At 43.7% G+C, this 26,354-nt stretch overlaps 2 protein-coding genes across 12 annotated transcripts in view; both read left to right on the plus strand.

Annotated features, from left to right (window-relative positions):
• LOC309660797 (uncharacterized protein) overlaps nucleotides 1–10,842 on the plus strand; it is a gene marked incomplete at its 3' end in the record, with an annotated part of 55,416 nt that extends 44,574 nt beyond the window's left edge. For 4 of the 7 annotated variants that reach the window (XM_082461920.1, XM_082461919.1, XM_082461922.1 and 1 more), the window contains 3 exons: nucleotides 6,318–6,417; nucleotides 9,252–9,425; nucleotides 10,712–10,842. In XM_082461920.1, the coding sequence (XP_082318046.1) occupies nucleotides 6,318–6,417; nucleotides 9,252–9,425; nucleotides 10,712–10,842 (405 nt within the window). Of the gene's footprint in view, nucleotides 1–600; nucleotides 719–6,317; nucleotides 9,426–10,711 lie in introns of all 7 variants that reach the window. The other 3 variants (XR_014263637.1, XR_014263633.1, XR_014263634.1) reach the window with 3 other exon arrangements.
• A 1,035-nt stretch (nucleotides 10,843–11,877) lies between these two features.
• Nucleotides 11,878–26,354, plus strand: part of HERC3 (HECT and RLD domain containing E3 ubiquitin protein ligase 3) — a 141,186-nt gene continuing 126,709 nt past the window's right edge. For 4 of the 5 annotated variants that reach the window (XM_082461657.1, XM_082461659.1, XM_082461660.1 and 1 more), the window contains exons 1-3: nucleotides 11,878–12,004; nucleotides 14,407–14,469; nucleotides 25,095–25,360. In XM_082461657.1, coding sequence (XP_082317783.1) covers nucleotides 25,135–25,360 — 226 coding nt within the window. In that variant the 5' untranslated portion in view covers nucleotides 11,878–12,004; nucleotides 14,407–14,469; nucleotides 25,095–25,134. Of the gene's footprint in view, nucleotides 12,005–12,421; nucleotides 12,443–14,406; nucleotides 14,470–25,094; nucleotides 25,361–26,354 lie in introns of those variants that run through there. The other variant, XM_082461658.1, reaches the window with a different exon arrangement.

Raw genomic sequence — 26,354 nt, forward strand, 5'->3', positions numbered from 1 at the left:
CATATATACCACATTTTGTTTATCCATCCATCTGTTGATAGACACTTGGGTTACTTCTAGCTTCTCGCTATTGAAAATAGTGCTGCTGTGAACATGGGTGTACAAATATCTTTTTGAGACTTTTGCTTTCAGTTCTTTTGGGTATATACCCAGAAGTGGAATTGCTGGATTGTAAGGAATTAATAACTATTTTTAATCCTTTCAGCATATTTTTTAAAATGTACTGCTTGTCTATCCTAGAGCATTTTTGTTTGTTTGCTTATTTGTTTTTGTTTTAGATCTCACTTAGACAAGATATAAAATTTCAGGTCTGGATAAATTTAACTGAGTTTGAAATCTCCCTTATCAAATCTGCTATTCAGTGATAGCTAGTGCCAGTTTTTGAAAAGCCTTTCTTGGAATAGTAAGGACGCTAGATGCCAACAACCTATCGAAAGGTATTAAAGATACTAGATACCTTTTGGCAAAACACCAATGAAGATACACATTTGTATCCTTTTGCATAGGATTCCTCCTTTCATTAACTTATCACTCTCACTTCATAAATTTGAAACGTGAATCTTTGAACTATATCCCATGTCTGTTTAATATTTCACTTAGATGTGCTGAGTCTCCTTTTATAAGCAGTGAATCATCAGGATGTTACAGAATTATCGTCAAAACCAGTTCAGTTAGTATTCGCCGTGCCAGGCAGTGTGCTAGGTGCTTGTGTATACTGGTAAGCAAAGTTTAAACCTAGACACTCCCTCAAGGATCTTATACTTTTAGCGGACACTATTTACGTTCTGAAACCTGTCGTCTCTCAGCCTTCCTCACCTTAGGAAAGGGCATCACTGCCGTCTAACCAACTGCTCAAGCCAGAGATCTAGGACTTTTCTTTGGTTTTTCCTCTCCCAACCCTCCAGCTCCCTTCTCTGCTACCTCCAGAATAGATCTTGGCTACATCTGCTTCTCTTCATCTCCACTGCCACCATCTGAACCCAAGCCACTGCTGTTTCCAGTCTGGATTACTGTGATAGCCTCAATAACCTCCTAGCTGGTCTATCTAACCCTACTCTTGTTCCCCTTCCGTCCCTCGCCGTCCACCAAGGAACCAGCGATCTATTCAAAACCTCCTCATTGCACGTATAAAAAAATCAGAACCCCTGCAAAGCTCTGCGTGCTCCTTCCCTGCCTTTTTCTCGGAAGTTCTCTGCCGCCCCTCCCTCTCTGTGCACTCTGCTCCAGCCACCCTGGCAACCTGGCAGTCCTCTAAGTGTGTAAAAATGACCAGCTCTCCTCGGCCTCACAGCTGTCACATCTGCCGTTCCCTCTGCCAGGGCTGCGCTTACCCTGCTTGGCCTCTCTTTACGTCCTGAAAATTTAACCTTACAGGCTTTCTCTTCAGGGAGGAATTCCCGGAAAAGGCTGGGTCGGTCTCTCCATTAAAGTGTGTGTGTGTGTGTGTGTGTGTGTGTGTGTGTGTGTGTGTGTGTGTAGGGGAACAGTGTAGAGATCAGTTTGACAGAAGTGCTCAATGCTGGGCGAAAGTAAGCTAGGGTCAGGGTCTTGGGATGGGTGTGGGGAGCAGGTTGAAGAACTAAGTTCTGATGAATATTTGTCAGATCTAGAATGACCAAAGGAACTGGGAGGGAGGTGCGGGTCAGAAAAGGCAGTTAGGGAAATGTTGAAGTAGTCCAGGGATACAGATAAGGACCTAAACTGGGGTTGAGAAAGAAGTGATGTAGAGTATGGAAGGCTGAATAACGGTCTGCCACAGATGTCCGTGTCCTAATGCCCAGAACCTGTGAATATGTTCTCTTATATGGTAAAAGGGACTTTGCAGATGTGATTAATGATCCTGAGATGGGAAATTACCCTGGACCACCTGGGTGTGTCCAATGTAATGACAAGGGTCTTTATAAGAGGGAGGCGGGGTGGGCAACGTTAGGAGAAGGTGATGTTACTGTGGAAATAGAGATTGGAGTAATGTGGACACAAGCTCAGGAAAGTGAGCAACTTCTAGAAGCTGGAAGAGGTTAGAAACAGATTCTCCTCTGGAGCTTCCAGAAGGAATCAGTCTTGCCAACATCTTGATTTTATCCCTGTAAGACCCATTTAGGATTTCTGGCTTCCAGAACTATAAGAGAATAAATGTGTGCTGTTTAAGCCACTAAGTAGGTGGTAATTTGTTACAGCAGCAATAGGAAACTAACATATAGAGGAAGAGATGGATATGAAAGACATTACAAAGGAAAAATGGTGGTTTCTGATGAATGACTAGATGAGGGGAGAAGAATTGAGAATCAAAGAAATTCCAAGATTCTGAATCTAGATTAGGAAGGCATTGGAAGGGGAATTAATTTCTGGGGGAAAAATGAGTCAATTTTATATATTTTGCTTGGGTTCCAGGGAGGGCATCCAAAATTAAGTTTACCTTATATGAGGGTTTGATTTTGGGGCTTCAGGAAGGGGCCCTTAGGAGGCAAAATGCAGCTCCCACATTGTCCAGTGATGTTTATATCACTTGGATCCGTTATATCAGAGGTGAAGTCACCTCACTTAAAACTCCCTTCTGGGAGAGAATGGCCAAGTATTAAGCCTTATTGCATTTCAGTATGAATGTGCTTATCGTGTTCTTAGATTTGGTAAGTGGTTGAGGCAAAGAGTCCATGAACACTCTTAGAATGCCTGCCGAGCTACTCTTAGAAGTCTTATGTGAGTCATTATTAACTCTTATGTGAGTTATTAATTATGTGAGTATATGCACCGTTTTTGTGGTGACAGTGTATAAGTTTCATCAGCTTCTCAAAAGGATAGAAGATCAAAAAAGAAAGTTAAGAATCATGCTCTACTGGTATGGGATATCAGAGGGCGGAAGAGGACAGGCAAAGGGCAAGAGGAAGCAGAAAAGGCAACACATCAGAAATAGACTCACAGACATAGAGAACAAACTTATGGTTACCAAAGGGGATAGCAGGGGCGGGGGGGAGATAAATTAGGAGTTTGGGATTAACATATACACACTACTATATAGAAAATAGGAAAATAACAAGGACCTACTGAGTGGCACAGGGAACTGTACTCAATATCTTGTAAAACCTTATAAGGGAAAAGAATCTGAAAAAGAATATACATGTACAATGTACATATATATATATAACTGAATCACTTTGCTGTGCACTTGAAATTAACACTAAATTGTAAATTAACTATACTTCAATTAAAAAAAAAAGAAAGGGCGACACATGAAAACTCCACAGTCGTTCTTTTGCTGCAGCACAGCACTGCTAATTCATGCCTCTCTTTTCCCTTACTAGACCCATTTCAGGGCTTCTTGTGCTTCTAGAAGCAGCTTGCAAAGCAGCTGCAGAGTTTTTTCTATTGAGAGTTATTTTATTTGCTGACAATGTGTTCTTTAAAAGATTCTTTTTTTGGTGTTTTACAGAATACTTCATCTATTTTTAAGAAATGGATGAAGAAATTTTATTTTATTTTTAAAAAAATATTTAATTAATTTATTTATTTTGGCTGTGCCGGGTCTTCATCGCGGCATGTGGGATCTTTGTTGCTGCACGCGGGCTTCTTAGTTGCGGAATGCACGTGGGATCTAGTTCCCCAACCAGGGATTGAACCCGGAGCCCCTGCATTGGGAACTCAGAGTCTTACCCACTGGACCACCAGGGAAGTCCCTGGGTTTTCTTTTCTTAAAAATATTTATTTATTTACTTATTTGGCTATGCCGGGTCTTACTTGCGGCACGCGGGATCTTTAGCTGCAGCATGTAGGCTCTCTTAGTTGTGGCATGCAGGATCTAGTTCCCTGACCAGGGATCGAACCCGGGCCCCCTGCATTGGGAGCACAGAGTCTTAACCAATGGACCACCAGGGAAATCCCTCATCTATGTTTTTTAAAGGGGTTTTCTAATATTACAAATACTAGTATTTCCACAAAGTGAATATTAAAGTACTATAACTCAATACATAATTATCATTGGTAATCTCTTTTCAAAGGTGAGACATAGAAAGCTTAGGTAGCTTTTTTTTTTTTTTTTTGAGAAGTAGGCATTTCTTTTATTCACTATAACCCCTATGAATCCCGAACCCACAAGGTCCACACAAACAGAATAATAATTGTTTAAAATATCTCATTTTCTTTTTCCATTGTGGCATTACTTTTTTTTTTTTTTATTCAAACAGAAAGTCACAAAAATTATAATCATCCTCCTCAGTTCACTCAGTCCCATGCAATTAATTTTTTTTATCTTGATCTTTTGTTAGCACTTTTATGAGTTCATCAGTTTTTCATTAGAGTTCTGAAAATGCTTATTCACTCAGTTCAGCAGTGTAGTCAGTTACCGGAAACCTGTACTTGTCAGAGTCTTTTCCATGAATTCCTTGAAGATGAAACCCTTTTATAGGAACGTTTTTGCAAAAGCATCAGAGTACACCCAGAACTGTCTGTATATGACAAAAGACTTAAAAATGACCACGGTTAAAGATTTGATGAAAGTTCATAATAATGCATTTGACAAGGAAATTTAGTTATTTCTGAGATATACATATTAAAATAATAACTAGAATTATGACTTATAACATTATACCAGAACATATAAGATCTTTAGGAATTCATGTAATGTCTGAAACATGTATATTAACATATTTCCATACAAATAACCCAAAGAAAGTTTAATATTTTTCTATTAAATTTTTGAATTTTATTTTATTTTTTTATACAGCAGGTTAGGTAGCTTCTAATTAGCAGCAACTATTTTTTTTTTCCAGTGAAATAAGTCATCAAGAGTTGCCTAATTGATCTCTAAGTAAAATGTTTCTGTAGTTAAATCTCAACGTAGTTTAGATTTAGCATAGCCAAGTCCATTGAATGCTTCAGAGGCTGACCTGGGGTCAGAGTCTCTTTCCTAAGCAATTTATTTAGGTAACTGGTTTTTTGTCTCTGTACAGATAAAAATGAAGAGTTTCCATTTTGTTTTGCAATATAATGTTGACTTTAAAAAAAAATAAAAATTATTATTGTCAAGATTTCCTTTTAATAATATAAAGGAGTGTCCTAGGTTTGTAGTTGATGAAGTTTCCTATAGTTATGATTGATTTCCCCAGGTCCTCTCCATAGTCATGAAGTTTAACATTCAGAGTCTTGCTTTATGGGATAAATATTAATTCAATAAGAGAATAAAATAAATTTAAACAATTTTCAGTTTCCACTATTATAGTCGAATCATAAAGGGTACCTGCTTTGCTGCAATATCAAGGAAAATACAAGCATTTGTTTCTGAAATGACTAGAATTTCATCCAAGTCAAGGCTTGTATAAGTTCAATCTTCTATAATTTATATGCTTTCTGAGTGAAACTGATATGGAACTATGATTTGATTGATAGTGTAACAAAATATCATGTGGAAAGAGGCACTTTGTAAAAACAGATTTGGCTAACCTACATTTGCTCACAAAGAGATGTCGGTGCTTGTTGGGAAGATCTAGCTGGGGAGTACAGCTCCCCGTATATCCTGACTAAGAATAGACTTTGTGAGCTTGGAATGTCATTCTTTTTGGTTGAGTTGGCCCTTCGGGAAGAACACACGTGGGACTCTCAGAGGAAGGGAACTCTGGTCTAAGATGCCAGGTCAGTGAGTCAGTCCTGGCAGTCATCCTGGTGACAAGATGCCATAGCTAGACTACATTAAAAGCCTGTTATAGGTGCTTTTTGTAGCAACACACTTACCTTTGTACCACAAACTGGATGGCCTAAAACAACAGTAATGTATTGATATTATCTCACTTTTGGAGGCTGAAGTTTGAAATCAAGATGTTAGCAGTTGGTTCCTCCTGGAAGCTCTGAGGGGGCATCTTTTCTCTATGCCTCTTTTCTCGCTTCTGGTGGTTACTTGGCATTCCTTGGCTTGTAGATACATCACTCCAGTCTCTATCTCCATCTTCACAAGGTTTTACCTGTGTGTCTCTGTGTGTTCACACCGCCTTCTTATAAGGACACCAGTTGTTGGATTTAGGGCCTTCCTAATCCAGTATGACCTCATCTTAATGAAACTATTTACATCTGTAAAGACCCTATTCCAAATACATTCACATTCTGAAGTTTTAGGTAGACATGAATTTTGGAGGGAAACTATTTAATCCACTACACCCCCTGACATTTACCCTCAGAAACATCAGTACATTTACCCTCAGAAACATCAGTACATTTCCTCAGAACATAATGTTAATAAGACCCAGTGTATATGTTTCACTCCAGGTACAGGGCAGGTCATTTTGGTTGGTTCTAGCCTGACAGGTATACATTTACCTTGAAATTTTATCCAGTTAATTGAAAAGGGAACCAGACAAGAACTTGGATGGAATAGTACAAATCTACCCCTAAAGGCGACAAAAGAACTCAAAGTACGTGCCTACCTGATGGTTGGTGAGTACGGACGATTTCTTTGATTATGCCTGGGACATACTGCTACCCATAACAAGGTGATTAATGGCAAAGGTGATCGGACCACAGTGGACGTTATAAATCAGTACACTAAGTTTTCTTTTTCAGAAATGGACAATGAAATGCCTTCTCTGGCTACCACTGCTGGATAACACAAATTCTGACACTTCCATCTGCTTTTCAGTTTTCTGTGAAACTTGGTGAACCATCAACTCATTGCCATCGGCTTGTGCATGTGTACTGAAGGTGAAAAAGATTAACAACAGCGTGAGTTTGTACAAGACTTCCTTTTTGGAATCTTTTATTTTTGGCAAATGTGTGGAAGGACTGTGGGAATCACATGACATCAAACAGAATTTCAGCAAAGGACCAAGAACTCCAATACTACATTTTTGTGCATGTAGGTAATTTTTGATATGAATATTTAGAAACATCTTAGATAAGCTAATTTTAAGATTTTCCTAGAAGATATTTTTGTTTTATTTATTTATATCCCACATGTTCTAGTTGATACCTAAAGCGGCTTACAAAATTAGTACAGTAAAAAAAAGATAAAATGTAAACCAAAACAAAACAACCTCATTACTGGTGAGAGGATTGAGCAGAGGCCACTTAGACATTGTGTGTGTATTTAGCTAGTGTTATTGTTTGTTAGGGAGAATTGGCAATACACTACAAAGCCTTAAAGAGTCTGCCTTCTACCTAACCTAGCAATTCCACTTTTAGGAATTTATCTAAAGGAAATAATCAAGAGCGAAGGCAATCATTTAGCTATGTTCACCATGTATGGCTGTGTTTCACTATTGTTTATAATGGCAAAGGACTGAAAATAATTTAAGCATGCAATAAGCAGGAAATTGGTTAAGTTATAGTATATCTATTTTGTGGATATTTGCAATTGTTTAAAATGCTGTTGTAAAATAGTATTTAAATCTATTGAAGATGTTCAATATATTGTTAACTTCAGAAAACATGGTGTTAAATATTATGTATAAAATGAACCACTTTTAGAAATGCACATACATGCATGGAGAAATGACAGAATATTAAGAACTAAAAATGGGTGGTGAAAGACCAGATCGTTTTTCTTTTCTTTTTTCTTATATGTATTTTAAACATCTTATATAGTGTATATTTATCGCATTTGTAAAGAGAAAAACAAGTTTTTTTTTTTAATTAGGTAAGAAAATGAGTACAATGGGAAAATGACAGCAAAGTTAAAATGAACCTTGAAATGAGGTTACTTCTCAAAACGCATGCAATAAGATTCTGTACAGATGGGACATACATTTTGCTGTAAGCTTTCAAAAGCCATTGGAAAAAGGGAAACACAATCAGCTACAGTATCTACAAGATAAGATACTATAGTCTCTTATAAGTATAAGGCAAGAACAGTTTGTTGGTCCACAACTTGAAAGTAAATATAATGGCTGATTTCACTGAGCTTTTACCTACATGTAGGATGAAAACAAAATGCCAAAGGCCAATAGAAAGTTAAATAACAGTTATAAGTTCCCCTTTATATAAAGGGGAGCCGTAAAGTTTGGAAACACAAACAATACTGTTTTATTTTTTTACAGACTCATATTAAGTAAATTACATTATGTTATAGTATATATCAACTTTACAGACAGAACCCCCTTGATTACTTATTTCTTCTGGAGTGTGCTAAAAGTATAGATTTACTTAGTAAAAATGAGAGGGAGAAATCAGGCAACATACTGCAGATGCCTCTGCTAGGATTAAAGAAAATGTTGTATTAACACAGCACACTCATTGCAACATCAACTACGCATTGCTACAAGGCTCTACTTCATGCACTCTTCCGGGACAAACCAAAGCTCCCCCTGAAAACTTTCTTAGGAAATGCTCAACCATCCAATCTTGTTAATGTTAATTAATTTCAACCTATATGATGCTAGTGAGTTTCTTATATTTAAGGTAAGGTGCTTGTGTCTCATCCAAATGAGACGGTAAGATAAGAAAAGAAAAACCAATGCAAACTTAAACTATGAATAGTTTCAAGAAAAACAAAGGAATAGTCATAACGGCTGTAAGATCTTTATGGTCAGGAATGGTGCTTCTTTTCCAGCAACTCTACATGTAGAAGACATTCAATAAATACTGAATGATTATCTGATTGATGGCAATATTGATTTACCATATCTTTCTTCCAAGTTATTTTTCACATTAATAAATTAATGCTGTGTATTACAGGACGGTTTTCAATAAGTTTAGATAATTTATCCTGGGAATATATAGGCCTCTCAGATAAACTGTATTAAGCAACCAAAAAAATGTGGAAAATGTTTTACAACCAATTTTCCCCTTGAGTATTGACTTGACTGACAAAATGAGTAATTTGTTGGGGGCCCAGGGGCAACCAAGAAACACTGTTGTGATCGTGTAGCTTCACAGGGTGCATACCCATTACCTGTTAAATAATCAGAGCTTTCCCTTCCTAGAGATGAAGACACCTATTCTTCAAAAGTATGCCTGTAAGACAGAATGTTGTGGCTGACTTGGTTTCTTCCCTACATGTTTTTTGGGTTTTTTTGTTTTTGACTGCATCGTGGGGCTTGCGGGATCTTAGTTCCCTGACCAGGGATTGAGCCCGGGTCACTGCAGTGAAAGCTGCCGAGTCCTAACCACTGGACCGCCAGGGAATTCCCCTTTTTCCCACATGTTTAATCTGAGATACCAGAAGTCTGTCTCTGTGTAAATTTACCAAGTGACGTTTGTCTGCCGTGCAAGTAAGTAAACACAGAGAACAATAATTATTAAACAGTATTCCTGCTGCACTGAATTTCTTTCAGTTCAACAACAGGCATATGCATTTCGAGAAGGGAGGTGTGGAGAATGGAGCACATCGCTGTCTGTTCAGCTGGAGGTGCAGCAGTCCTGGGCATCAGCCCCTGTCGCTGGGGATCCCTCGTCTGCCCAGTGCTGGACCACGACCACGGGATCCCTTCTGCCTGTCAAGGGTTACGGTTAGAATTTATCACATTGTTTATTTATTTGTTTATTTTGGGTTTTCCAACATTTTTTAATGTAAACTTTTCAAACACACAGAAAAGTAAGAAGTAAGGTACAGTGAACACCATCTACCTACCACATAGAATCTATACTTAACATTTTGCTGTACCGGATTTATCACATATCTATCCATCCCTTCATCCTTCCTTCAATCCATCTTTTAAAATATACATTTCAAAATAAGTTGCTGACATCAGATACTTCCTCCTAAATACTTCAGCATACATAGCATTAATTGGAGCTCAATTTTGTTTACAGTTCTTGTTGGGGTTAAATATTTTATTTTTAACATGAATGTTTTTCTTTCATAAAATTTCTCATGATTAGCCACTATCTAACCCTTGGTATGGTATTTGGTTAATGTTTGCCTCCCCCTCCGAGGTAACAGGGACTGTGCCGTTTTGCTCACCAACGTATCCACAGGGCTTGGTATTATAGTAGGTGCTCAATATACAGGGTATTTGTTAGGGAACATGCGGAAGTCAGAAAGAAATGGATGGAAGACAGAGCTATAGAAATGGAAAGAAAAAGTAAACCATGGCCTCTTCAAGCCAGTTTAAATATCTGCTATTATGACTATTGTTGTTGCTGGGGCCATTTAAAGCCATTTTGGTAAATGGAGCAGGACATGCTTGCTGAGGAAACTGCCGTTTTATGTTGGTTCAATGAAGAAAATAAAATGAAGTACTGTGTATCTTCACTGATTGTTCTGCATAGGAGTAAGTTCCTAGGTTTCTGGCTGTTTATTTGGTAAGGACGCTTAGAGTACCTCAGTTTGTAATTTAGACATCACTACTGTCTCAACTCCAGACTTAAGTCTTTGATAAGTTTTTCCTCAAGACAGAATTTCATATGAAAAACACTTGAGCCATGGGCCAGAGATAATTGACCTAAATGCTGACTGATTTCACATGAAAATACAAATTGATGACACATGAAAATAGAATCTCACTCTCTCCTTCTCAACCATGAGGAACCCTCCTTCCCATCACGACTTCTCTTTGGCCATTCCTCCAGTTCTTTTTGGTGATACCATCCCTGAGTTGGGATTATGTCTTTGTGAGAGACCTGGACTTCTGTGAAACTGCCACATCTCTGGAGCATAAGGAAATTGTGCTAATCTTGTCCCCAGTGTTTCTAAAGGGTCCAGTGTGATTCAGACTTCAAAGGTTGGAATCATTTTCTTAGATGTCCGTCAGTTACCTGGTAACTGAGATTTTGCTTTCTTCTCTTGTCTCAGGAGCGTCTGACAACCTGCTTATGTCACTGAGACTACATATGCCAGCCAACAGTGCCCCGTCCCCAGGATATACTACTCCCCCAAACTTCTTTTCTGCTTGGACAATCTGTTACATTCTCAGAGAAGATTAACTACAGACCTGACCTGACCTGATTCGGACCTCCTTGGGAAGAATCTGGCCTCGAAGGACCTTCCCGGCTCAAATGGCCGGTTACAGAAATTCTTCCCCGAGTAAAGTCATTCCTTCGGGTTAAAGTAGTACTTTCTTAGCATTCTGCTTCTGTGTTGCAAATTTCAGAGGAGAAGCGGCGGTGGGGTGGGGTAGACTCAGGGGGTCACCTTCGTGAGAATGTTTTCTTCCCAGGATTATCTGTGCATCAGACATGGACCAGGGGAGCTCGGAAAGCCCTGTAACCTCGGGGAGGGCGAGGAGGAAGCGCTGAGATTCAGTGCCAGGGAAAGTGGGCGAGGACAAACTTCTCCATCCGTTACTGGGCTTCAGGCCACAGGGTGTCTTTCAGACGCGAAGATTCCCGCTCCCCCCGCCACCGCGCTCCAGGCTTCCCCAAGCCCCCCGTCGCTGCCGCGCGCCGCTCTCCTCCTCTTCCACGCCAGCTCTCCACGCGGGTCCCAGGAAAGCGCCGACCTCCTTCCCGCTTCTCCTCCCGCGCAGCCCGGCGTTCGGCGCGGCGCCTCCTCCAGCCCTCCAACGGCGAGTAGAACAAGACTCCTGCACCGTGGATTGAATACGACGCTTAAGAACTCCGCCTCAATTGCCCCCCTCTAGGTTTTCCCCGCCGTGCCCACGGCTTCTGGGCACCTCTGCACAAATTTGATAAGACTGAGAGCTCAGAACCGGGAAAGCCAACCGCGGATCCGTCTCGTTCCCCTCCCCGCCAGGGAGAAGCAGTCCGGCTCCGGCGCGGATGCTCTGCATCCTGCAGCCGGCGCTCGGCCGACACACACCTGCCCCGCCGTCCCCTCGCCAGGCCCGCCGGTGCCCTCAGCTCGGCCCGCCCCCTCCGCCCTCCCGGGCCTGGGCCTCTCCCCGCCTCCCGCCCGCGGACCTTGCCGCCCCGCCTCGGGCTCCGCCGCGGCCGCCGGGGGTGCGGGCCCGCCCCAGAAGGGCGCCCATTGGCCGTGCGCGCCATCCTTCACCCGGCGCATTCCGCCGCCCGCAGGCTTGCGGGGAAACTTCCTTATTATTGTGACGCCGAAATCGGAGAAACCCCGAGCCGGGTCGGCGGAGCCGTCACCGTCGGAATCCCGCGCGGCGGTTCAGCGGCCGTCGAGGTGCGCGGGGCGGGGGGGGCCGGGTCCCAGGAAGGAGGGCACCGCGGAGCCGCGGCCGAGCGTCAGCCGCGTTCTGCGCGGCACGGCGGTCCGCGCGCGGCTCCCGGAGGGGCGGCTGCGGCTGCGGGCGCCTCCCGTGACAGCCCGGGGCAGGGCGCGCGGGGAGGTCGGGGCGCGGCGCCTGCAGTGCCTGCGGGGCGCGGGCGCGCGGGGGCCTGGCGCGCGCCTCGCCGGCGTCCTCGGGGCGCTCCCTCTGACCTACAGAGCCCTAGCGCCCGGGGAGGCCGGAAGCCGCTCCAGAGACGGGGGCGCCCTCCACCCCGCCTCGGCCGCCTGCGGACTGGGAGGAACTGCGACGCCGAAAGTCAAAAAGAGGATCCTCCCTTTCCTCCCCGCCCGCCCCTATTTAAATTCCGGGGCTTCGGCGACACGGCTGCGGTGAGGGGCGCAGACTCCGCCCCGCGCAGTGGGAGCCGCCGAGGCCTCTGCGCTTGGGGGAACCCCGGCGGCCGCGAGGAGTTGGCGCTGGGGACACGGGGGGCTCGGCGGCCGCGGTGACAGCGCCACCCACCTGACCGAGGCGGGGCTCGGTTTGCCTGCTCGGAGTCCGCCTCCTGGGCGGAGCCGGGGCGAGAGTGTGTGCGGACACGTGTGTGTGCGGACACGTAAGTGCGCGGACGGGCGCGGGGGTGTCAGGAACTGGGACGTGCGGGGGCAGGTGGCGCTTTGAGTCATCTGCGGATGTGTGGAGTGGGCGCACCGGGACAGCCGACCGAGCCTAGCCTGTGTAACCTGAAGCAGACGAGCCGGGGAGGGCTGTAGAGACCGCACCTAAAGCAGCTGTGCACTGATTCGGGCTGTGCGCCCCGGGCTCCGGGATGTGTGTTTTTGAACTTTGCTTTTGGTATATCAGCGTTTCTGGTTGTTTTCTGATTCCGTTTTACTTTAGCTTTTTAATTAGCCCCATTTGGAAGTACCTTAAATTCAGAGCTAAGCCTTCCAGGATTTTGCTTTTGCCTTCGTTACGCACGGAATGCTTTAGGAAAGACGATTCAAGCGCTCTCTTCCATTTTTGTGTCTCCTGACTCTTTCCACAAATAGGAGGCTATTTCTAGAACATTTCATCTGATGATTTGATAACATCGAGTGAGCTGCTTTTTTAACTCCAGACTGAGGAGAAAGAAAAGTGAAATAAAATGAGGATTAACACCCTTTTTAAATGCAGCGACTCTGGAGAGAGATGCTGTCTTGTTTTATTTAGTAGCAGATTACTGCGTAGCTCTCTCTTTTCTTACTTTCCTTTACCCTGGGGGGTAGGGGGGTGGCATTATAAACCAGAAAAGGAGAGTAGCGTACTTAACGCCCTTTTAAAGCAAAACCGATGAATTACACATCGTTGACCGCGTGGAGGCTAGGAACCTTCTGGAGAAAGGATGCAGGAATCAAGGAGGAAGACTTGAGACCTCTTTGGCAGAACTCCTCCCTTGGCATGAAAAAAAGAAACACAGTTGGTTAGCAGGCAGTTTTACTTTTTCAGTTAGTAGTTGGGATTTTATTTTTGAAAAAAGAAACAGAGATTCCAAAATGTTCCAAATGGTGTGGTTGGAGCCATTGGTTAAAGCATTTCATTCCGAGTAACAGATTTAAATTTCTTAAGATTTGCATAATAATTAAAAACTTTAAAAAAAATACATAATGAGAGTTGTACCACTACTGGAGATACAAGATAGTTTTGCTGCCGTCTCAGAAATAAAAGTAATAGTCTCCAAATTGAAAGGCAGTTTCTTACATTATATAGAAATAAAATTATGATGCTAGTGTCTTAGAATCATGCGGTACTGTACTTTTTCTTTTGAGAGACTTAAGGTGCCTCTCAGATAGTCCCATCTTGTTTTGCATGAAAGAGGATGTGGTGATGAGAAGGAAGGAAAGTCGAGAAAGACTTCAAAACGGCTGTAGCAAAATAAGCTATAATGTGTGTGGTACATGGAAAAATGGAGGGAAAAAGTGCATTACTTTTCAAAAATGCATCTTTTTAAACCTAAACAGGAGGTTTTAAAATAACTTTATTTTTAGTTTTACATCTACTACAAATGCTAGGAATTTTTAAAGGTGCGTCTCTAAGTTCGCTTTTAGCATCATGCTCTAACCAACTGAGCTGACTGTCCAGTTGACTCTAACTTCACGTTTAGAGGTGACATCTTCATAGTTGGTCAGTGGTTATCTCATTGGTGTTTAACTAAACTCCAGTCCTGAGATACAGTGTTGGGGGAATATTCAAGCTCGCATAATTTAAAGCTATTCTTATTTTCAGAAGTTTGTTTTTCATTTTGTTTTCAATAACATGAAAGCACTTTGTAGCATTCTATATTAATGTTAATTGTTTTCTCTTTAACTTGCAGATCTGCAGGGTGAGGTGGAACCATTCTGGCTTAAGTACGGATGCCAAGTGTGTGTGACCTGTGGTGAGTTCCTTAATTTCTCTGAGCCTCAGTTTCCTCATCTTGTACTTGGGAATAATATCTAACTCACAGAATCGATAAGAAGATTACACAGGATAATCTACGTAAAGGACTTGGATTAGTATAGCTGCCTAGAGAGGGACCTTAACAAATCCTTACTGACTTCTTTCGGCTGTGACGGAGTGAAGAGAACAAAATGAGCCCAGGAAGTAGGAGACCTAGTTTTTTTTCTTTTTTAAATAATTTTTTTTTCCATCTTAACCATTTTTTATAGTTCTTTATTTATTTTTGGCTGTGTTGGGTCTTCGTTTCTATGTGAGGGCTTTCTCCAGTTGCGGCAAGTGGGGGCCACTCTTCATCGCGGTGCGCGGGCCTCTCACTGTCGCGACCTCTCTTGTTGCGGAGCACAAGCTCCAGAGGCGCAGGCTCAGTAGTTGTGGCTCACGGGCCTAGTTGCTCCGCGGCATGTGGGATCTTCCCGGACCAGGGCTCGAACCCATGTCCCCTGCATTGGCAGGCAGATTCTCAACCACTGCGCCACCAGGGAAGCCCGAGACCTACTTTCTGGTCTTGGATTCAACCAGTTACTTCTCAGAGGACCAAAGTTAACTTCAGCTGCCATTAAAATGAGGTTAGGAATGTCAGTCTCTTGCCTGGAGGTTGGATCAAATGGATTTTTAAGGTCTCTTTAATAAGATGACCCCTTTGATGATATAACTCTGCCCCCTTTAGACATTTACTACATTTAGAAACAGCACTTGCTGGTGTCAGGGGCGTGTGTTTCTGTGTGTGAGCCAGTAAGTGAACTAGACTCGCTCTGAGTTCCGGGGAGTGTGGAGGAAAGCGTGGCTAGCTGTTGAGATGGCCTCATGCGTCCCTCCGGTCTCCGGCTTACACAGGTTGGTTCTAGCTCTAGTTGCCTACGAACGTCGCCAGTGATTCAGCTAATACGAGCTCACTTACTATGTGCAGCATTCTTCTTTTAACATTTGCTTTTAAAATTGGAGAAGGAGTATAGCTTGGCTTTGTTTTAATTTAAGTGGTGGTATAACATCATGTTTAAGAGCATGGACTTTGGAGTCTGGGAGATGAGATTTGAATCCTGCCTTTGCCACTTACTAAGTAAGTTTCCTCCACAGCTAGTACTTATTTACCACAGCTAGTACTTATTTGCATGCTCTTGGTCAAGTGACTTAACCTGGCGAAGTCTTGAGGTTATAGTAAAGGGCAAATTAAATAATCTATGTAAAGTTTTTAGCACAGATTCAGACACACAGTAGGCTTGCAGTAATAGGAACTATTACTTTTTCTTCATTCAGCAAGTATCTGTTGAGCCCTCCCTTGTGCCAGACACTAGTCTAGTCTCTAGGGGTAGAGAAATGAACAAAGAGGCGCAGTCCGTCCTTCATGGAGCTTCCGTTCCTCAGTGCTAGCATTGAGAAACACCGTTATTTAATGACAGCTTGGATCGTAAAAGGCATTCTACTTTCAGATCTGCTAAAATGTGGTGAGGGGCGAGCTCGTTGAGAATGGAGGAAATACATTGTTGTTTTTTTGTTACTGCTTAGGGAATGTGTATCTAAGGGAACCTGGCAAACAAAACTGTTAACAACTTTAGATTGTGGGAGATGTGGTTTTCTCAGATTCGGGTTCAGTTTTCTAGGCACTCATGAAGCATCTACTGCGCTCCTTTGCTGTGCTGGGGACAGGAGACACACAGATGAGTAAAACCCGGTTCCCTACATGGAGAAGCTCTCAGTCTACTCATGGATGGGGAATTGGTGGGTGAGATACAAGAAGCAGTGATCTTACCCCAACAGTACTTTTCATTTTTTAAAAGACTGTGAAGTATCTGAAAGCATAAAACAGTATGTGTAATATATGTTCTACAAACAACAATAAAAGGACAGAAGCAGGACTTCAGCCATGCTACTGAAGCTCCCTTTGTGCTCCTTCCAGAAGGTACCCTGCATTGTCACATATCCACAGATCTCTCTCAGTCTTTGTATTGATCATTTTTTTGCTTTTCTTCATAGCTTTAGCACCACTAATGTTCTTATCTCCAAATACTTGTTGTACACTTGTGTTTGGACTTTGTAAAGATGCATCACATTCTGAATTCTTCTGTGACTTTTTCCCCTCCTCAACGCCGTTTGTAAGGTTTAGCTGCACTGATGTTTGTAGATGGAATTCATTTCTCTTCCACTGCTGTACAGCGTCCTATTTTATGGTTCTGCTGCAGCTTATCCATTTCCTTACAGATGGACATTTGGGTTGTCTTTGTTCTATGTATTTCAAATAATCCTGAAATGAACGTTCTTGTGCATATACCTTGGGGCATATATTCATGAGTTTCTTGCTGCATTGTACAGTAGGATAGCCACTAGCCGTATGTGACTACTTATATTAAAATAATTAAAACTAAATGAAATTAAAATGTCAGTTCCTCAGTCACATTAGCCACCTTTCAAGTGCTCAGTAGCCACATGTCGCTGGTGACCACCATATTGGACGGTACATACAGATAGGTAACATTTCCATCACAGAGTTCTGTTTCCAGGTTTTGCTCATCTTTGTATCTCCAGTTCTCAGCACAGCAAAGGAGCACTGTAGATACTTGATAAGTTGGGCAGTGCTGGTCACGTACCTAGAATTGGAATGGAATTACTGGGCCGTGGGGTATTTACATCTTCATCTTCACTGGAATTAATGCCCACTTGTTTTCCACAGTGGTTCTGCCAACTTACACTCCCACCAGCTGTGGGTCAGAGACGTGGTTGCTTTATATCCTTGACTTGGCACTGTCAGACTTTTTAATTCTTGCCAGTCTGGTCAAGTGTCTTTTTCTGAAGGCAGCCCGCGCCTTATGCAGATAACGGAAAGATCATTCTTCTAGTTGTACAAAGCCCAACACCAGGTAGTAAAGAAGGCCCCACCTGTGCAGGGATCATCAGGGGAGGGGTAGGAATGTTTCCTGAGTTGGCTAAAAGGGTCAGAGGACCAAAGTCCAGCTGAAGTGAAAGAGAGAGAGAAACCAGCAAGGAGTGGATTCACACTGTTGAAAACTTCTCTCTGCCTTCTGTGCCGTTTCTGCCTGTGGTAGTAAACTTTTGGCAATAAAGTATGTCATTAGAATAAATCTTCTTTGTTACTGGAGTTAATTCTGCATTTGAGTTTTGGCTCCAGATTTATTCAAAGCTTGGCTCTGGGGAGTGCCTGCGGAGCACTGAAGCCTGGGACATTCCCTTTTCCTGCTGTTGGAAAAGACCCTCCCTTCCCCGTGTACCATTTAGGTAAAGGCTTCTGAGCCTATTTGAAACAAAGCTTATCCCTATCATAAATGAGATTAGAAGTCCTGCCTGAGTGTTATTTAGGTTTTAGTGACTTTCAAAGAAATAAGAACCAGTTGTTAGGCTGATGTTTGCACAGTCTGATTAGTAAGACAGAGTTTAGGAATTGCAGCTTGTCTTTTAGCATTCAACTCTCTAGGACTGATGAAAGGAGATTTATCTACCCTCCCCGCCCCACCCCGCCTTGGCTTCCCCAGAATTTAAAAGAAAATACATACAAAAAACCTTGTCCTTGCAACCTCGAATTTCCTACGCGTAAGTTATGCCTGCCAGGGTAGCGCTGCCTTGCCCTAGTGCAGATCTGGCGGCACAGCAGATACTCGCCACAGGAAGAAGGGAGTCACAGCCCAGCCCGTTGGGGAGCTGCCCTGTGTGCCGAGGGCTCAGAGCGGAACACCTGGAGCAGGTGCTGGGGCAGCACGCAGTGACCGACTGGCCCCCTGCACTGAGTGCCGCGCCCGTGCTAAGCACTCGTGACTCGAATTCTGTCCCTCACAACAGCCCTGTTGCTCTTCTTGCCACTTCAGGGACAGGAAACAGGCTTAGAGCGTTTAAATATCTTCCCCAAGGTTTCACAGCTAGCACGTGGTTAACTTGGGGCTTGAACTTTGGTCCTTTTGACCCTTAAGCCCTGCTAACATTATCCTGAGTCTTTTACCAAAAACAGAGGAGGAGAAGGACTGGGAAAAGTACGAGGTGTGACACGGGGGGACGGAACGGAAGGTCCAGCTTTCTTCCTTTTGTTTTGCGACGGGGAGATGAGAGGCAGGAGACGGAGGGGCCGGACCGAAGTGGCCCGGGACAGCCAAGGCGGCTGGCGCAGGTGCTGAGCCAGTGTGTCGTCCTGTGTGCTTCTGTAGCACCTTTTATAGTTGTGTGCTTTGAAGGGAAGTGAAAGATTCTACTCCTCTGGAAGCAAGGGAGAGACGGTGAGTGAGGAAAAGTGGGTGAGAGGAGCCAGGAGATCAGAATGCCCGGTGATGGAGAACATTGCCAAAGACAGACCCTTAAATTCACGGAAACCCACAGCTCCTAGATTCGTGGGTTCCACCAGAGTGTACTTTAAGTGGAAGCTACATTAATATCTGACTTCTCTTCGACGCACTGAACTTCCCTCCTGAAAGCTAGATGCTTTTAGTGCCTCCTGCTCTAGTTTTGGCAGGGCGCCGTGATGAGCTACACCATATCTCCAATTAGGGTTAATCATTCTTTGATAGGAATACATCTTATCTGTGGTTGCTATTTAGTTACCTCTGAATAAGTAGTTTTCTTTTTTTTTTTAACACCTTTATTGGAGTATAATTGCTTTACAATGTTGTGTTAGTTGCTGCTGTATAACAAAGTGAATCAGTTATACATATACATATATCCCCATATCTCCTCCCTCTTGCGTCTCCCTCCCACCCTCCCTATGCCACCCCTCTAGGTGGTCACAAAGCACCAAGCTGATCTCCCTGTGCTATGTGGCTGCTTCCCACTAGCTATCGGTTTTACATTTGGTAGTGTATGTATGTCCATGCCACTCTCTCACTTCGTCCTAGCTTACCCTTCCCCCTCCCCGTGTCCTCAAGTCCATTCTCTATGTCTGCGTCTTTTGAATAAGTAGTTTTCATTTGACTACTTGAAGATTGCATTACTATAACTCAGGTGGGCAGGATTTTAACAATAGCCCTATTTATCTCTTCATAAATGGTTTCTACTAGTCAATCAGGGGTGAAGCCGCACCTCAGACTGCTTTCCCAGGCTTGCAGTTGGCCAGAGCATCCAGAGTTCAGCTGACGCTCAAGGACTGAATCATGTTAAACAGACTTATAAGAAACTGATAGATCCAGGATGCCGAATTAGCAATGAGAAGTAGAAATGCCAAGAAGGCTGGGATGCTTTGGACAGCTGGTCACAGTATTCTTTCCCCATAGTAGTATCTGCCTTGGAAACCAAGTTATTTAAGATTGCTTATTAATCATGGAATCTAAGCAGGGCAGGTGGCTGGGTAAATTTAATGATTAATGTTATGGAGTCTGATCTCCCCATCTCCATTATTGGGCAATAATTACTTAGCAGATCAAATAGTCAGCTTGACTGGTTATGGTACCCTTTCTCTCTGGACAGAGCTGGAGATATTGGGAAGTTCTGACTGTTTGGCTGTCCATTTTCTAGACTCCTTACTGTATAGCATACTAGTCAAGAGCACATTCTCTGGGCTTAAATCCTAGCTCTGCCACTACCTTGTTGTGTGATTTAGTCAAGTCACTTCAACACTTTCTATCTCACTTTCTTTTTCTTCATTCTCTTTTTTTTTTGTCTTCACTTTCTTCATCTACAAATTTGAGATGATAATAGCAGTACCTACCTCGTAGAAGATTAAATGATTTAATATCTGTGAACCACATAGAAAAGTGCCAGACTCAGCATAAGCTCAAATGAAGTCTTACCTGCTGTTGTTATTAATAGTGTAATGTTAATATTATCAGTTAGGAGTTTTTTTTTAATTTCGAGTGACAGAAATCCAATTCAGACATTCATTCTTAAGCAAACAAAGAAGGGACTTATTAGACTGTATAGAGGTGATTCTCACTTTTCGTGGTAGTTAAGTTCAGTGAAGTTGCTGAGAACACCAGATTAATGAAGACTGAACCATTGCTCCTGGGGAAACACAGGGTTAGTTAGGTTCCTGCCAAGAGCCTCTGGTCAACAGATCAATACGTAACCTTGTTTCATATATGTTTAAGTGTGTTTCTGGGGGGAATCTCCTGGTGGTCCAGTGGTTAGGACTCTGTGCTTTCACTGCCCGGGTTCAATCCGTGGTCAGGGAACTAAGATCCTACAAGCCTTGCGGTGCAGCCAAAGGAAAAAAAAAAAAAAAATCTAGAAAAAAGTGTGTTTCTTTTTAGACACCTTATTCGATGCCTATTTCTTACAAACGATTAACTCTATACGATATCTCTTTATAATAAAACACTAGTCAGGAAGAGTTTTTTTTAGCCTCTTCCTGACCCTGGGTAGCGTGACAGTAAGTTTCTCTGGCTCTCAGCCTCCCAACAGTGCTGTGTGCTACTCGCTATAATCAGGCGCCATTTCGTGAATCCCCAGATACTCAGTTGCTTTGCTCTCTCTTCCGTAGCTTCGCTCTGCCCTATAGATGTTACTTTAGCACTTTCCAGAGCGGCCACGTGTCTTGATCAGCGAGTCGCCCCTTTTTCGCATTAGCATTGAACTCACAGCCAACGGCTCTGGAACTCACGCATGAACGAAGCTCATCCGTCACGTGTGTTTTCTTTGTGCGGCACTCAGAGCCTTCGCGTACTTAGGAACACTAGACGGGGCTTCAGCCCTGTGCGTGGGGGGCATTTTAAACAGCAGAATCACCGACAGAACAGTATCAAAGTATGAGAACTGTGGCACCAAGTGGAGTCAAAGAGATCACTTGCTTGCAGTGTGAGAGTTGAGACAAGAAGGTAGAGAGCATCGTCTTGTTCGACTTCGGCTGGGAACGTGCACAGAGAGGGGCTCAGATTTTTCACCTCTCTGCACATGTGTGGGAATGACTGCAAACAGGCTCCGAGTACCGACTTTGAGGTTACAAATAAATGTCGGTGGGTAGGCAGGCTCACAAGTATGGACTCCGTGAGTGATGGAACACAGCTGTACTCAGGAAGAGAAGGTCGGGGTGCTGGCCCCAGGCACGAGGGGATCCAAGGCTCAGTCACCACCGCTGGGACTCTTTGTGCCTCCCGGCTTAGAACCTCTCTGGCTGGTAGCTTCCCAGTGTCTTACCGGTGTCCTCTGTGCCACAGGGAAGGTAGCTTCCGGCAGCTCCAGTTACCTTCGGAGGCAAGAGGCAGTCTTCGTCAGAGCCCCACGGGGCTTGCTGGGGGAGGACTCTGGCCCAGCTGGGAGTGTGAACGTCTCCTCGCACCAGTCACAGCGGCTTAGGGGTGGCCCCCTCTGAGTGGCTTGGCCAGGGTCACGCTCACCTTTGTGCAGGAGGGCGTAGGGTTTGCTACCAGATAAAGAGGGACTTGAGGAGAGAGATGAGACAAAAGGGCAGTCCCTAACACCTTTGAGGAATTTGTTTTAAACTAACCTTCATTCTCCAGGAAGGCCGTGCCACGTTGGGTTGCAGCTTCTCTCGCATTCAGTGCGTTTCAGTCGTGGCCCTCTTCAGTTGATGAATAGTGTTCCATTGTCTTTTATCGATGACCAGTGTCCCTGCTGATGGACATTTGCGTCGTTGCCATTTTTGTTTAGTATGAATAAAGCTGCTGTCAGCATTGTTCATAGACCTTTGCGTAGGTAGACATACAATCATAGCTTCTTTTTTTTTTTTTTAAAAAGAAATACTTTGTCCTATCTAAAGTGAGGCTTTGATTGTGTCCCAAAGGCCTTTTTTTTTTAAAATAAATTATTTATTTTTGGCCGCATTGGGTCTTCGTTGCTGTGCATCGGCTTGCTGTAGTTGCGGCGAGCGGGGGCCACTCTTCGTTGCAGTGCGCGGCCTTCTCATTGCCGTGGCTTCTCTTGTTGTGGAGCATGGGCTTTAGGCACATGGGCTTCAGTAGTTGTGGCACGTGGGCTCAGTTGTGGCTCGTGGGCTCAGTAGTTGTGGCTCGTGGGCTCTAGAGTGCAGGCTCCGTAGTTGTGGTGCACGGGCTTAGTTGCTCCGCAGCATGTGGGATCTTCCCGGACCAGCGCTTGAACCCATGTCCCCTGCATTGGCAGGTGGATTCTTAACCACTGCACCACCAGGGAAGTCCAGATCTTAATACCATATTTTTAGACACATTGTATTTGGCTGGTTAAGGGGATGGCTTAATGCTTCAGCTGCCTAAACTCATCCTTTATCTCTTAATTCTGACTACTTTCACTCTCTGAGGGCAACTTTATTTTCAAGTTTCTAAGACATCTTGTGTTGTATACTGACTACATCATTCCATACGTTTTTTGGTGTGTGTTCTTGCTCTTGTAGGTGACGTGCAAATCTACTTGGGCGGCAGTGTAGCCCAGTGGATAAGAGCGCGCACGTGCACATTGGGTGGGGGTGCGGCCCAGTGGGTAAGAGCGCGCGCGTGCGCATTGTGTGGGGGTGCGGCCCAGTGGGTAAGAGCGCGCGCGTGCGCATTGTGTGGGGGTGCGGCCCAGTGGGTAAGAGCGCGCGCGTGCGCATTGTGTGGGGGTGCGGCCCAGTGGGTAAGAGCGTGCGTGTGCGCATTGTGTGGGGGTGCGGCCCAGTGGGTAAGAGCGTGCACGTGCGCATTGGGTGGCAGTGTGGCGCAGTGGGTAAGAGCGTGCACATGCACATTGGCTTCAGGCCTAGATTCCTAGCCTGGTTGTGTTCCTTCCAGCTCTGTGACCTTGAGCGTGCTTCTTAATCTCTCTGAGCCTTGCTTTATCTGAAAATGAGGCTAAAAATAGTGCTGAGGGTACAGAGTTGTTAAGATGAAATGAGATAATGACATAAAATGCTTATTAGGTACAGTGACTGCGGTATAGTAAGCACTATGATATTTATGTAATTATTGGTAGGAGAGACAAGACAAACTCATGAAACATTAAAAATGAAAGTAATTAGTACAAATACAGCAGCTGAGCAATTGGGAAAATTAAATTATGACTAGACTGTGAGCTTGCTGCTCTTTTTAAATGTCTGTCCTCCCCCCCGCACCCCCCCACCCCGACCCTATCCCTAGTTTGCATCTTATCTCTCCTCCCTTCCTTCCTATGATTGCATTTAGCTCAAAGAATAACATTTTTTTTTCACGTTCTTTATTGGACTATAAATGCTTTACAATGTTGTGTCAGTTTCTGCTGTACAACAAAGTGAATGAGCCATATGTATACATATATCCCCATATCCCCTCCCTCTTGCGTCTCCCTCCCTCCCACCCTCCCTATCCCACCCCTCTAGGTGGTCACAAAGCACCAAGCTGATCTCCCTGTGCTATGCGGCTGCTTCCCACTAGCTATCTATTTTACATTTGGTAGTGTATATATGTTAGTGCTACTCTCTCACTTCATTGCAGCTTTCCCTTCCCACCCTGTGCCCTCAAGTTCAGTCTCTACGTCTACGTTTTTATTCCTGCCCTGCCATTAGGTTCATCAGTACCGCTTTTTAAAATTCCATATGTGTGCATTAGCATATGGTATTTGTTTTTCTCTTTCTGACTTCACTCTGTATGACAGATTCTAGGTCCATCCACCTCATTACAAATAACTCAGTTTTGTTCCTTTTTATGGCTGAGTAATATTCCATTGTATATATGTGCCACATCTTCCTTATCCATTCGTCTGTCGATGGACACTTAGGTTGCTTCCATGTCCTGGCTATTGTAAATAGTGCTGCAGTGAACATTGTGGTACATGTATCTTTTCGAATTATCATTTTCTCAGGGTATAGGCCCAGTAGTGGGATTGCTGGGTCATATGGTAGTTCTATTTTTAGTTGTTGTTTGTACGAAAAGGAAGCATGAATTTTTAAATGGTAGTGAAACTTTGGGGTAGTCAGCTGTAATCAATCAGCCAAAGGTTGACCGAGCACCTGCTAAATCAGAGAGGTATATGCCGTGCTGTGGTCTCTGCCTGAGGCAATTAAACTTTGGCTGAGGAGTTAAGTTACAAGAGACACAGAAAGTTTCCAATCAAGGCGGTATAGTAGATATGTCAGAGGGATGCAGGCTGACTGGGGCTGGAATGGTCCCCAGAGGCTCTCAGGTAGGAATTGAAGCTTGACCCAGATCCTGAAGGATGTGTAAGAGGGAATGGCAGAGAAGATAGCATTTTTTTTTCCCATTTCTCATTTTTGTTTTGAGTAGTGAATTACTACTATGCAAGTTAACAATTGGCTACCTAAAGGAGTTAGTTCAAAATTAGTTTAAAAAAACCAAAACCCAGAAAACTCAAAGGAAAGGTGCAGCAAGAGAGGACAAGTTGAAGTCATGAGGGTAGTTTCAAAACAGTTGTTGCCATCATGGTGTGCAGACATTGTTTCAGCACGTCTCCTGTACTCAGTTCTTCATCAGTGATCTGAAAACCACATTCTGTGTTCACTGTTCCTTTACACAACATTTGTTTAGACGTTTTTTAAAACTCTTACTAAAACATAAAAATAGCATTATCATTATAACTACCGTCAGCAATTTTAATATGTTTTATTTTGAGATGCAACGTATCTGAAGAATATTAAGGGGAGGGCTTCTTTAAAATTGATTACGTTTATTCCTTAAAGTGATTTTTTTTTTTTCTGATTCCCCCGCACCTTTTTTTTTTTTTTTTCTTACAAAGCTCTCTTCTAGGCTACATGACTCCCTGAAGGACAAGAACGATGTTATGTTGGGGGTATTGGTCTCTGGGCCAGCCTGGGATGAGCCCTAACCTGCAGGGGATTGTGGCCGAGCCACAGCTGTGTGGATTTACGTCCGACAGACGCGTCAAGGAAGTGGCCTGCGGAGGCAACCACTCCGTGTTCCTGCTGGAGGATGGGGAAGTTTACACGTGCGGTTTGAACACCAAGGGGCAGCTGGGCCACGAGAGGGAAGGAAACAAGCCAGGTGAGTGCACCTAGGCAGCCTCGATGACGGGCGAGGCCGGCCGAGGCTGGCAGAGCTGGTCGAAGGTTTCCTCGCCAAGCGTTGACCTTTCAGGGGGGCTCTCCTTCTGGTGAGAAATGATGAGGTGGGGTCTTAAATTGTGACTGTGTAGTATTTTTCACACTAGCATGTGCCGTTTTTCTTTGTTACTTGCTGTCTTTTTTTGTTCAGTCCAAATCACATCAAGAGGCCAAAGCTTCATGGAAAAACAGCCTTGCTGGTTTTTGTCTAGATAATTTTATTCTTCTGCGTTGTTTTAGGAAAGTCAGTTTGGCATTAGGGTGAGCTTTTTTTTTTTTTTTTCCCCTGTGCCTGCCTCCTCTTTTCTCATAGTTATTCTCTCCCATAGCATGTATCAGTATTAACTTGTAATCATTAATTTTTATGTTGACCCTTGGATAAAGGGCTGCAGGGCTGGTCTTAAGGATAAACTGTGAAGTATGTGAAGCACGATTTGTGGGCTCCTTCCCCATTCTTTGCCTCCTGGTTCCCTCATTAGAGCCTCCTGGAGAAAACGCCGCCCCAGGCCTGCCCACCTGGAGCAGTGCCCAGTGTTCTAGCCAGGGGCTCCTAACCTGTGGGCCCTGGACTCTGCGGAGTTCAAGGAGGGGGTCTGTAGCATGGGCCGTACGTGTATGTACACCTTTATATGTACAGTGCACCTGATACTACATGTTTTCAAATGTAAGTAGATCCTGTTGTTCACTGAAATAAAAAGTCAATTCACAGTGCCAGCAGTTCATTAATTGAGTTAGTAAATCCTAATTATGTGTTTAACCAATGAATGTAATACAAAATTATAATATATAGCTATTATGGAGGTGGCAGGAAGGTTTTTGACTTTAAAAAATATTTTTCATATTGGAAAAAACTGAGGTCTTTTTTGGCCTCCTGTAAAAACTCACTTGTGTCTTGCATGGGGCTCCTACGGTGCTCTGTTCCCCAGCTGAGAGCA

Source organism: Balaenoptera physalus (assembly GCF_965194825.1).
Source record: "Balaenoptera physalus genome assembly, chromosome: 5".
NCBI lineage: Eukaryota > Metazoa > Chordata > Mammalia > Artiodactyla > Balaenopteridae > Balaenoptera > Balaenoptera physalus.